The sequence below is a fragment of the Canis aureus genome, chromosome 7 (genome assembly GCF_053574225.1).
Source record: "Canis aureus isolate CA01 chromosome 7, VMU_Caureus_v.1.0, whole genome shotgun sequence".
Classification (NCBI taxonomy): Eukaryota; Metazoa; Chordata; class Mammalia; order Carnivora; family Canidae; genus Canis; species Canis aureus.
In genome coordinates, this window is record NC_135617.1 from 61,346,170 (window position 1) to 61,359,020 (window position 12,851).

The 12,851-nt window shown below is 34.9% G+C and overlaps 1 protein-coding gene across 8 annotated transcripts in view; it reads right to left on the reverse strand.

Moving 5' to 3' along the window:
- The window catches only part of UBR2 (ubiquitin protein ligase E3 component n-recognin 2), a 126,318-nt gene that overhangs the window by 23,711 nt on the left and 89,756 nt on the right, over nucleotides 1–12,851 (reverse strand). For 6 of the 8 annotated variants that reach the window (XM_077903986.1, XM_077903987.1, XM_077903989.1 and 3 more), the window contains 11 exons: nucleotides 12,699–12,801; nucleotides 11,647–11,695; nucleotides 11,092–11,246; nucleotides 8,694–8,796; nucleotides 6,337–6,446; nucleotides 6,146–6,226; nucleotides 5,640–5,818; nucleotides 4,584–4,783; nucleotides 2,537–2,630; nucleotides 1,714–1,875; nucleotides 177–280 (listed from right to left, as the gene is read on the reverse strand). In XM_077903986.1, the coding sequence (XP_077760112.1) occupies nucleotides 177–280; nucleotides 1,714–1,875; nucleotides 2,537–2,630; nucleotides 4,584–4,783; nucleotides 5,640–5,818; nucleotides 6,146–6,226; nucleotides 6,337–6,446; nucleotides 8,694–8,796; nucleotides 11,092–11,246; nucleotides 11,647–11,695; nucleotides 12,699–12,801 (1,340 nt within the window). Of the gene's footprint in view, nucleotides 1–176; nucleotides 281–1,713; nucleotides 1,876–2,536; nucleotides 2,631–4,583; nucleotides 4,784–5,639; nucleotides 5,819–6,145; nucleotides 6,227–6,336; nucleotides 6,447–8,693; nucleotides 8,797–11,091; nucleotides 11,247–11,646; nucleotides 11,696–12,698; nucleotides 12,802–12,851 lie in introns of those variants that run through there. The other 2 variants (XM_077903988.1, XM_077903994.1) reach the window with 2 other exon arrangements.

A 12,851-nucleotide genomic window follows, 5' to 3' on the forward strand; every position in this document is an offset into this window, starting at 1 on the left:
AGGAATAATGTGGTAAGTCAAAACTAGTTCATTAAGACAAAGAAAATTAGAATAAGTCAAATTTTAAAATGAGAGGTTTCACTTTTAAATTAAAATATTCTTAAATAATTTCTTCTGGAGCTACATTTTCCAACAATCTCAGATTTTAGGGGAAAAATGAACTTATCAGAACTTACTAGGAGTACTTTCTTCTTTCCTAAGAACCTGTAATGCTTTTATTTGCTGAGAGATTGTTCTAATCCACTGAGTCAGTTTTGGTTGGTCTGAAATATTTAACCTGCTAGAGAAGATTATAGAGACTGTTTAGTATTCTGTTGCTTAGTTTAAGATACAAAAAGACTCTATAATTATGCACTTTATTATGCTCATAGGCATAATAGTTTAAACACACTTCCAAAAAAAAAGAAAAAAAAAAAAGCTAGGGGAAAATTCGGTGCCTTAAAAAAATTAGATATTTGCCAATAGACATGAAAAGATATTGTCACTATAATGCTAATAACGTTATTTGTCAAAAATTTCATTTTTTCACAGTACTAGAATTTGCTAGTATTTACTGAGTGTTTATTATGTGACACTTAGTAAAAGCATTTTATAGTATTAGGTTTAATCTTCAAAATACTCTTATGAAATAGGTTACATTATTTTCCCCATTTTACAGATGAGGAAACTGAGGTTTAGAGCTATGTAACTTGATTACAACCCCATCAAGGACAGATCTAGCATTCAAACCCAGGTATATCAGACTCCAAAAAAGCCTGTATTCTTCATGAACTATGTTGTAATTGACCTTCATGGGGGGGAAAAGAAAAACAACTAAAGTGATGTGTGAAATACAACAAATATAATTTTCTTCTGATATGCAGTGAATCCTTAATCTAACAATGATTAATTTATCAATTCAAATGCAGAGGTAAGTCATGATTTTCTGTTATGATTAAAAAGTGTGAGCTTATACTCAAATCTACTAATATTTTAAGAAGATTTTGTGGTAGCATAAACTAAGACATCATAGTTTGAATTCCTAAAATTGAAAAGAACTCTGCTTTGAGTTGGATCCAAATAGCACAGAAATTAATAATGTTTAATATGCACAAAACTTAATTAGTATTTGTGCAGGTAAGGTAGACAGTGTAATTCTAAACCGAGATATAAAACCCAGTTTTGAAGAGAAGAGAGTATCAAATTCATATTGAACTGAGAATGTGCAATACTTCTATTAACTAGAAACATCCTAGAAATTATGAAGTAAAAATTTTCCATTTTGAAAATGTCAACAGATTTTCATATTTTGGCCCAACTCCTGAGGTATTATCAACCAGTAGAGTGTAAAAAATTACATTTGTTAGAATATTCAATAAATTCAGTTGAAAGAGCTCCTCCATCCCCCATCAATTTACTAAGTATATCTTGCAAAGTATGAGGAAGAGATTTAGAGTCCTAGAAATAAAGGATATAATTTTCATAAATACATGAGAATTTTACACCTTCTATAATGTATTATGTGTGACCAAGAAACTATTAAATTTGGCCCGTTCCTTTCTAAAAACTAAAGTCATATTTCACAGGAATACCAAAAGAATGACTACAAAAAAAAAGAATCTGGAAAACATTATGCGATTACCTAGTGTGATTCTCTCCCCTCTGGTTTATCATTTCATTATCTTCAAAGGAAAACTACTGCTTAAATACAAAGGTTTATGAGGCCAAATTTACCTGTTAAAAATATTTCGTGGAGGAAGCAGCAGAGGAATTACAGTATTACTCAAGCACTCACAGAGGGGACAAAGGAATTCTCCGTTTTCCACATCATAGCTGGTATGTAAGCGCAATCTCTGTTGCCTTCGCTGTTCTTTAGCTTGAACGGAATCAAAATACCTTTACAATTAGAGAACATGAGGTATCAAAAACAATGGTAATTTTTCTCAATGAGAGCCACAAACTTCAACATTTTAACTAATTTGTTTCCACAATACAAGAATTAAAATCTTCACATTTCTTGGTCTCAGTACTGCCTTGTCACTTCCCTAGGGCTGGTGGCGACTTCCTAGCGCAAGTGCATGATCACTGAATGAGCACAGTGCTAAGATAATAGCATTGATTAGTTGGTTTTGCAGAAGAGAAAGCACCAAAGTAGAACAAATTAGATGTTATCCCATCTTAGGTTGGGGAGCCGGGACAATCTCAGGAAGTAATAAGGCAAGTACTAACACCTTTCAAATCAAGAGGAACACCCTGGAAAGACATTACTCATCTAGGGTTTATGCCACCGAAAAAATCTTTTTCTTCATCCAGTTTGTTAGCTAATACAGATCCCCACATTTAAAGATATATCTGACATACTATGAAGTTTCTAAGATACTTGTTTCACATGTATGACAAAGCAACTCAATTTTAGTTGTTATTAGGTAGTGATATGCAGTTTTTTCCTTCAGCATCTCTAGTTCTCTTTTTTTGGAATGAAATGTCTTTTACTTAAAAAGTTAATTTTGAGCCTTCGGATAAGCTTCTCTTGACTAATATTAAGAATATAAATTACCTTTGCCAACAATGGGCATGCATAATGTGCCCACAGCTACCAGTGTGTGTTCCGCAAGACAGATCAGGGTGCATGAATAATGGATCATATTTTTCTGCATTACAAAACAAACAAACAAAAAACAAAACAAAACAAAAAACCAAGCATTTAATCTTCCTATAATAAAGGTACAACTTTAAATTGTGAAATCCTGGATAGGTGTTTGTAAACTTGAAATGAAATGCTAGTTTATTCCTTTGAGATACTGGTAATTTATGCAAGACCCTGGATTACTGAGAAAGCAAGACTCTCTAATTTTCAACACCCTGAGCAAATTAAACATCCCTGATTTGTTAACTGAAACTAGAATTCTGTATTATACATCTCTACTCTTCCACGCTTTGAGGGCACCATTCCTTCCAAAATTCCTGAGCTTATTAAGTGGGAGATTCTTCCCCGGGGCTGCCTTTAATACTTTAGGATAGCTGGGTCATAAGATCTGCAACAAAAAAGTTGTTTTGGCATTAATGGGGCGCCCCCTAGAGGAGATTCTGCTTAAGACACTCATGCAAAGAATAGTCACAATCTACCAGAGGCAAAGCCAAATGCCCAGGACTAGCAGCCCAGATGGGGGGAAAAAGAGTAAACAGTCTTCTGATGCTAATTTTTATATTCAAAGGAGATGATAACATGAAGACAAACTTAAGATGGGTGCCTGGCTTCTTTTTGGAATTCTCTATATAAATTAGCATAGTCTTAGAAATTCCATAACATTCTATAAAGAATTATTCAAGTTTTAATTTGCTTTATATACTAGAACAGTACAAATGTCATAGGATAAAAAAAGATCTTTCCCGATATAAATTGTGAAAGCATTTGGAAAATCTTAGAGCAAAAGCTTTTTCTTCACAAAATAATTAAATAAAATTGATAACTTTATCTCTGGCTTTCAATGAAATTTATAAATTGCTTAGTTCAAATGATTATTTTTTAAGATGAAGCAGATCAATCTTTTTCAGCTAGGCTCTTGAGAGCTAGCTACACTGTAAGAAGACTTTCCTTACAGAGAAAAAGCTATCCTACCAGCAGGTTTTCAATTCTACAAAGTAAAAGGCACTTGCTAAATAAGTGCTTTGGAAATTCCTAAGACACAGTTCTCACTCTCAAGTTTACTGGAATTGTTGAGGCATATGACATATAAACAAGTCTAAGAGTAGAGATATAAAAGTGTCTGCAGCTTAGATGCTCCTGGAGGAATGAATGACTTATTCCCTCCTTAGCAGTTGGAAGAGGGCACTTAACTGTTATTCCTTTTTAAGGGCACCTGCTTAGCTCAAAGTCACACCTCTTTCCAGAGGTGGCCAACAACCAGTCACTGATCAGTGTTGGGATTTAAAGACGCAATTCCCCTTCTCCAAATAAGGACCCCTTTGAAGGGCCATCTGGCCCCAGAGTTCCAGTGGGGTGGGATGAAGCCTTTGAGGAATTGCATTAAAGCTCAACTTCTCCCTTTGCCTAAACCTGCTTCCTTCCTTTCCATTCCACAGATGTTGATTCCAAGGCTTTCCCAAATAAATGTCCTGCATGGTCATCTCTATTTCAAGAGTCTGCTTTCTGGGGAACCCTATCAGTGATATTATCACTACTTTGCATCAGAATCTGGTTCAAGGACCGTTTTTTATAGGCAACTCGGTTGCCAGCGAGATTCCCAAGATTGGTTCCCAAGAGATTCCACTTTGGATTTATCCAGTAGACAAAATTATTGTTTCAGTGTGGCAACTAATTATTAGGACTTTACAAGTGTATTGAAAAATGGGAAAGACTGCTAAGTACCAAGTATGCTAACACTGTATCACAAAGAAAAGCTTTCTTTTGAAAATCTGTTATTTACCAGCTATGTAATTCATGGCTGATACTTAACTTCTGGAGTGTTTCCACATCTGTCAACTGGAAAATTTTTGCCTAAGATGCCACTGAACCTATGGAGTTATTAATAGCTTAATAAAATTTCTTTGCCACACTGAGCAGCAGTCACTGAGAGGGAGGAGAGGATCTAGCTATGACTTACCTGGATCCTGAATGAATTTACTCCTATTTTTTGATAATACAGTTGATCTTTGAACAAATGCTGCAAGAACCATTGCCTTGCTCTCCACCTTCACCTCTTGCTCCTCTTGACACAATATACAGGTAACAAACTGTCTCTGTTCAGGGACCTGAGTTTGTGCTGGCCCCAAAGCTGTAAGTGCCATATTTGAAACCATAGGGCTGCAATAAAAGAATACAAGTTTCATGAATGAGCCTAAGAAGTTTCCATTTAATCATAAAGCAGTAGACTTTAGGTATGTACATATTCAACATGTGTGGTTTTGATGATTTGAACTGGTAGAAGTCACTCATATATATGAAACCATCTCCTATAACCCTCACAGCAATCCAATATGCAACACAGAAGCCAGACACTCAGTTAACTGAGCCTAGTACACTCATTCTTTTTTTTCTTAAGATTTATTTATTTGAGAGAGAGAAAGAGAGCGTGCGAGGTACAGAGGGAGAGAATCTCAAGGAGATTCCTGACGCAGGGCTCGATCTCACGACCCTGAGATCATAACCTGAGCCAAAATCAAGAGTTGGATGCTCTGGGCAGCCCGGGTGGCTCAGCAGTTTAGTGCCGCCTTCAGCCCAGGGCCTGATCCTGGAGACCCAGGATCAAGTCCTGTGTCGGGCTCCGTGCGTGGAGCCTGCTTCTCCCTCTGCCTGTGTCTCTGCCCCTCTCTCTCTGTGTCTCTCATGAATAAATAAATAAAATCTTAAAAAAAAAAAAAAGAGTTGGATGCTCAACAAACTGAGCCACCCAGGCGCCCCTGTGCACTCATTCTTTGAATGTCAAGGGTGTTCTGTGTGACACATCATTTTGAGCATACACATGGTATCTTATCTATAGTTGGAGATATACTCATAAATGTATACTAAAAACTAAAATTCTATGGGTAATTCCTATTCGCCTACCAATCCTTCTAAATTACTTTCAGATTAAAAATGACTTATAAGGAATAAAACCCAACATCTTTCCCATTTGAGAACCAATGGTCAAGAGATAAAAAAATGTTAATTATTTTTTTACCTATTATCAAGAACAGCAGAAGTAGAGGCATCTAGTTCTAATGTCTGCTGAAAGAGTTCTTTGTTCTCATCAATAAAGTGCCGCTGCATCTCAGACATCTGGGCCATGATCTTTTCTCTGCGCAGTCTGGCAATCTCAGCTTTTCTCTTCCTCTCAGCTTTGTCTTTGTCTCTTGAACTCTGAAAGTATGCTTCATTTAATTAGACCATTAGATACCAAATTAACATTTTTGCCCCAAAGCAGAACTGTCTTGATTGTAACTACTACTTAAAAACTATTTAATAATCTTACTTATCTAAACAAGAGAAAAGATTTTTTTAGCCTGTTTTAAAAAAAAAGGATAGACACAGAAAAAAAAAATTGCTACAACAAATAAAAAGTGGCACATTGTTTGGAATTCACATTTTTTGTGAATAACATCAACTACCAACTTATTACAGATAAGTTTAGTTGTTTATAGTGAACTTGCTACAATCCTTCAGTAGGACCTCATTTGCTTTTTATACCTCTTCCATTATGGTTCCTTCAGTCTCTGCCACAGGACTGGTGGATGAACTTTCTCTTATCTTCTTAATAGCATTAAAAGTCTATGACAAAAAATGTCAGTTATTTGGAAGCTATGAAATATTATCAAAATTTAAAGATAACAAACACTGAATGTTTCTCATGAAAAGCAAAGTGATGCCAGAAATTGTACCTTTAATATCCATCTAATCATATCTTTGTGGACATCTAGGTAGGGAGCATTCTGTAGTGTTTCCAGCATAGCTAATATGCTAGGGGAGTTGTTTGGTGCTTCACCAGGTTCTAAGGCAGAAAAAAAATAAAAGGCACAATAACAACTAATATTTCACAGTGTTTATTACTATGCACAAGAAGATAAGGTTGCTTATAACATCATCTGCCCATCATTTATTTACAGCTCTACTTATTAGAGATTTTCAATACTTCTTAAGAATGTGATGTATCTGTACTTAAAAACAAGTTAACAACTAGAATGCTTTAATCATTCAAAATGGACATCTTACACCAAGTGATTATTTTAACATAGCCTTTAGCAATTAAATAAAAACCCAGCTAAAAGGTCTGAGATTTTAAAAAGTGTAAGAAATGAACTAGATTACAAGGATGTGTGTGTAAAAATACATCAACTTATTTTGGCCCTTTTTTTTTTTTTTAAAGATTTTATTTATTTATTCATGAGAGGCAGACAGAGAGAGAGGCAGAGACACAGGCAGAGGGAGAAGCAGGCTCTATGCAGGGAGCTTGACGTGGGACTCGATCCGGGGTCTCCAGGATCACACCCTGGGCTGCAGGCGGCACTAAATGGCTGCGCCACCCGGGCTACCCTGGCCTTTTTTTTTTTTTTTTTTTTAAGGTTTTAATTAATTTATTTGACAGACAGAGAGAGCAAACACAAGCAGGGGGAGCAGCAGGCAGAGGGATGGGGAGAAGCAGACTCCCAGCTGAGCAGAGAGCTCCACATGGGGCTAGATCTCAGGACCCTGGGATCGTGATCTGAGCTGAAGGCAGATGCTTAATCAACTGAGCCACCCAGGTGCCCCTTGTTTTGGCCCTTTAATAAAACCTAGATTTAAAATAAAATGCATTTCTTCTTCTGTAAGTTATTTCTTTATTTGAGGAAAAGACATATAAGACATATAAGTCCACATCAAGAGTACACTTAATCTAAATGTTAGCTAATTTAGTTTTTTTTTTTTTTTTGCTAATTTAGTTTTATAGTAAAAAATGTCCAGTTATTGACTTTCTTGGTTTAAGTGCTGCCATTTGGGCAAAATATTCCTAAGAGGGCAAGAGATTGAACTATGTGATCTTTAATATTCTTTCAGATCTAAAGTTCAGATCTAAAGTTCTAGAGAAAATGATTGCTGAAAGAAAGAGAGAGACAAAGAGAATCTGATGTTATAGAGAGATGCGTGGATGAAATTATAGTTTAATACCTATAATGGGTATTACTATCCATTACACCACCTGCTGAAACTCCTAGTATAAATTCATTTAAATATCTGAGCAAATGGTGGATTGCAGGTCTGGGGCAGGGAAAGTATAAGATGAGTCTGGGGCATCTTTTGTGCCAGAAAGTAAGGTGTGCTCAAATACTAACGGGCTAGGGTCAAAAGGGCAGGGAAGCCAACTGAACAGATTCCCACTGACCAAAACTGGCAATTTGAGCATCAAAAAGAATCTTTTTTTTTTTTTTTTAAAGGAACCTTGATCATATGTGACTATAAAAAATGGAGTAAATGAAAACCCAAGAGTAATATTAAAAAGCAAAACACAACAATCCTAAGTGAACAAAGAAGCCTCATGGTTGTAACCCCTGAAGGCAACTATTAGACCAAATGCTTATTCTGAAAATCAAGAGAGGAAAGGCTTTTCTTTAGAGATGAAATATGAAAGGCTTTTCTTAGAGATGAAATATGATGGCTGAAACAAATGCTTTAAAAAAGTGTGCAAATATTAAAGAAAATATAGCAAAATACTAACTACTAAGTCTAGGTGGTAGGTGTATGGATGTTTCCTGTACCAACATTTGCCTGTGTTTAAAATTTTTAACAATAAAAAGCTAAAAGAAAAGTCTTCTGGCCTTCTTAAAAAAAATCACATTACTTTATATATAAAATGATAATCTAATCCTCTATAGCTAATTTTCTTATTTTTAGTAATATGTCTTTATAATAGCAAGAATTTAAAAATGAAACCCTGATAGTAAACTTTGTATTTTCAAAGCATATCTGAGAATTAAATGTATGTGCTATACCGATTTCAAGCTAAGGACTCCTCATTAATGCTTTCAGTTTATGAATTAAAATTTATGTATTTTAAGTATGTGCAGTCCCTAAGTATTTTTATGAAAATACATCAGGATCAGGATATGATATAGTACCTTTAACACACAGATGAGTACATATAACCTCAGAAATCTGGATTTACTATAATCTATTTAGAATCTATATGAGCAAATAAGAGGTTATATTACATATTTAAAATCAGTAGTATCTTCAATTAGTTTAGTAAAAAGTATATACATACTTGATATCTTCTGAGTGAAGGTAAATGTTACTACATGCTCTTCTGTGACATTGTCTAAATGCTGTTTTTCTTCTTGTAGTGCCATTCCAATTAAATGTAACACCTTGAATAAAATGTTTTGTAACTTTTAGTAAATCAAAAATCAAGCACTTTTTTTTAAAAAAAGATTTTGTTTATTTATTCATGAGAGACACAGAGAGAGAGAGGCAGAGACACAGGCAGAAGGAGAAGTAGGCTCCATGCAGGGAGCCTGACATGGGACTCAATCCCGGGTCTCCAGGATCAGGCCCTGGGCTGAAGGCGGTGCTAAACCGTAGAGCAACCCTGGCTGCCCAAGCATGTATTTTTATAAGCGGTAATAAAAAAGGATTCACCACTGAAAAAAGATAAAGCAAACTACTAAAGACTAAGTGCAATAAAAAATAATTTGAAGTACTAATTTTTATTAAATTCAAACTCTAAATTTTGTTTTCTAATAAAAAAATTCTCATTAAGGAAACAAAAATTTCCATGTCACCTAGGAAGAAAATTCAACTGCAAATTCTTAGAGTAAGTTCATGTAATACGTCCTTCTCAGTTTTATGACATCTCTACACTACAGTCTTTAAAAAAAAATCTTCTAAGAATCAGTGACCAAATAATTAGAGCTGAAAGCATCTATCATGTAATGATCTAGTGTATAATATTCTCTAGTTTCTCTAAGAACTAAAAATCTTAATCATCTCAGAAAGATTTTTTCTTCTTTCTTTCTTTCTTTCTTTCTTTCTTTCTTTCTTTCTTTCTTTCTTTTTCTTTCTTTCTCTTTCTTTCTTTCTTTCTTTCTTTCTTTCTTTCTTTCTTTCTTTCTTTCTTTCTTTCTTTCTTTCTTCCTTTCCTTTCCTTCCTTCCTTCCTTCCTTCCTTCCTTCCTTCCTTCCTTCCTTCCTTCCTTCCTTCCTTCCTTTTTTAAGATTTTATTTATTTATTCATGAGAGACACAAGGAGAGAGAGGCAGAGACATAGGCAGAGGGAGAAGCAGGCTCCTCACATGGAGCCCGATGCAGGATTCGATAATGGACTGGGATGATGCTGAGCCAAAGGCAGGCACTCAACCGCTGAGCCACCCAGGCATCCTCATACTTCTATTTCTAATACCACATAATTTATGAAGATTTTTACAGTTCTTAAATCTCACAAAAAAAACCCTTACCAGACTTCTAGGAAAATATAAAATTACATCGATTTTATTTGTATCTTTACTGCTCTTATCCTGCTCCCCAATCTTGGAAGGAGATATGTGTGTGTTGTCTATATGTTTCCTCACACAAAGAGCTACTGTGGCTGTCAGAGGCTTGGATGAACTAGGTTAGCTTGAAGGACATAAAATAAATGTACATAAAAGGTAATGCTGTTCACTCCTTTCTTCTCCATCATTTCCCATAAATCTATTGCTCATATAATACTGATGGTCTCTAGTAGTCTATAACTCCATGCTTTTACATTTTAAGTATATGTTTATAAATGGGAGGGGTGTGTGTGAGTATACACATATTCTAGCCAATGAGACACTTGAGTCTGCTGAGATAATGGAAAGAAAAATAGCTTTGGAGGATGGATCTGAAATAATGCTTGCTTTCATTTATATCCTGGCTTCATAGCTTTCAACCTAACGTGCCTTCAGGGAATCTGTATAAGCCTAATTTCATCATCTTTAAAATGGGGGAAAAAACACCTTCCCTGTAGAGTTTTAAGAATTGCAAATATTGTATGCAAAAGTACCTACCACAGAAACAGGTACAGAGTAGGCAAATTCTATTAACTGAATAATTACTATTATGTTACTTAGTAGTTGAGTAACACCAACAAGTTAACTGAATCTTACTGAAACTTGACTTCTTCATCTATGTAATGGAAAAAGTTGTATCTACCCAAATGGGTGTTGTGTGAATTCAATGAAGTAAACAATTCAACAATGACTTACATCAAAGCTGTAAAATAAAATACAAACAAGGTTCTATCACTTATTAGCTACATGACTATAAATCTCGGAGTTTTAATTTCTTCAATTGTAAAATATAGATACTGATGAACCCACAGGTTTTTTGAGGAGGTTAAATAAAAACATGTTAAAGATAACACATTACACAAGTATCAGAGTACTGCATAAACAGATATCACAATCAATGAGAAGAGTGGCCAACAAGACCAAGGTAATCACAACTAAGTGGTATAATTAAAAAATACCTGCCTGGCTCTCATTTTCATTGTCAGACACAAAAGCAGTAACGATATTACCACATTTCAAATTAAAATAACACTATGTTTTGTGCTAATTTGTCTGTGTATAGATATTGACAAGAATATTTTGGCTTTTACTAAAAAAGCACTAAAATATAAATAATAAATGTTTTCAAACCTACCCTTTGGAGCATGGACTCAGACCACGCATATCCGTTATGTTCTACAGCCCATTGCAGTACTGTCCTCATGATGCACAACATCACATCTGACTGCAAAATGTTTACCAGACTTGCAAATAGAGGGCAGAAAGGAGGCAAAACTGGAGGTGGAAGTGCTGAAAATAAAGTTATTATTTGGCTTCTTCTTAGAACATGTTTTTAAAAACCCATCTTTTGATAGTCTTCACTCAAAGAATAATCATTAACATGGATCTTAAAGCTATATTTTACCTTCACAAGGTCAAATGCATAAAAACTACATAAATAGTAGTGCAGTGCAGAGGAAAGCCTTTCTTTTCCCTAAAAATGTCCTAGGATATGAGATAAAAACCACTAAGCCAGAGGTGACTCAGTACAATCTATTTCTGTATTTGCATATTTATTAGTCTTTTGAATGTTCACTCAGAAAGCATACATTTAAATCTTCCAATTCACCAAGGGTAATCATTATAGTCAATAGAAAACAACATTTAACAAGTAGAAAAGACAAAAGATTTTTAGAAAGATTAAAAATACCTGTATCTTCCCTGTTTTGTCTTTTCAATTTCCGTTGAGCTTCCTCTGCCTAATAAAATTGGAGAGGCAATTAGTAATACACAATAACCTAATATCTACAACTACTAAGTTAATTTTTGTCATACCATTTTCTGATTTTAGAAGATATTTACCCTTATTTCTTGGCCCCCCCCAAGCCCCAAATGACACATCAAGATTATTTTCCTTTCCTACACAGTACCTACCCCCACCAAGCCCCAAAGAAGTTCTTTCTTATCTTAATATGCAGGGGAAACATGTATAAACCAAAACCAAAATGTTACCTAGGGTTAAGCTCTGTGGCACACATCTAAAACTAAACAAAGCTTCATGTTTAAGTTTAATTAACATCCTTTACGAAAACATATTTTAAGAGTAGACTGCTGGGGTGCCTGGGAGGGCTCAGTGGGTTAAGTGTCTGACTCTTGATTTCAGCTCAGGTCATGACCTCAGGGATCATAAGACTGAACCCCCATGTCAGGCTCTGTGCTCAGTGGGAGACTGCTGGAGATTCTCTCCCTCTGGCCCTCCCACATGCATGTACAATTTACCTCTTTCTCAAATTATAAATAAGTAAATCTAAAAAAAAAAAAAAAAGACTCCTAAAAGACAAAATCTACCTAAAATTATGAGGAAAATTCCCTAAATTACTATGGAAAAGCATAATGTTAAGTAGTAGCAATTCTGAAATGAACATAAAAGAACTTAACTGATTATTATACAGGTTGACAATTTGTCTTCAAAAGCCAATAAAATACAATCATACGTGTGGTTATGTATATAATTATATAGATCTTATATATGTATTTAGCATACATGGCAGCAGCAGGGGATGGCCCAAAATGTTAGGTGGTAATATTTTAGGTAATCTATGCCTTCTTCATTGTACCTTTTTATATTTTTTCAAATTTCCTACAATATTTTTATTGTATTCTTTTTCAATACCTGAAAAGCAGTAAAAGTTGTTTAGGAAAAAAACAAATCAACAAACACACACAGCTCTTCCCCAGTACACTTTTAATTTTCCCATTTACCTTGGACTGCTCTGCCCTTGAAAAGTGATAGAAATACAAATTGAACTCTTTGGCACACTCTGGTTTCAGTTCATACATGCCTCGTCCTGTTAATCCAGGTTTTCTATGGAAAAAAAGTCCTTAAAATATTATTACTAAAGTCACACCCTAATT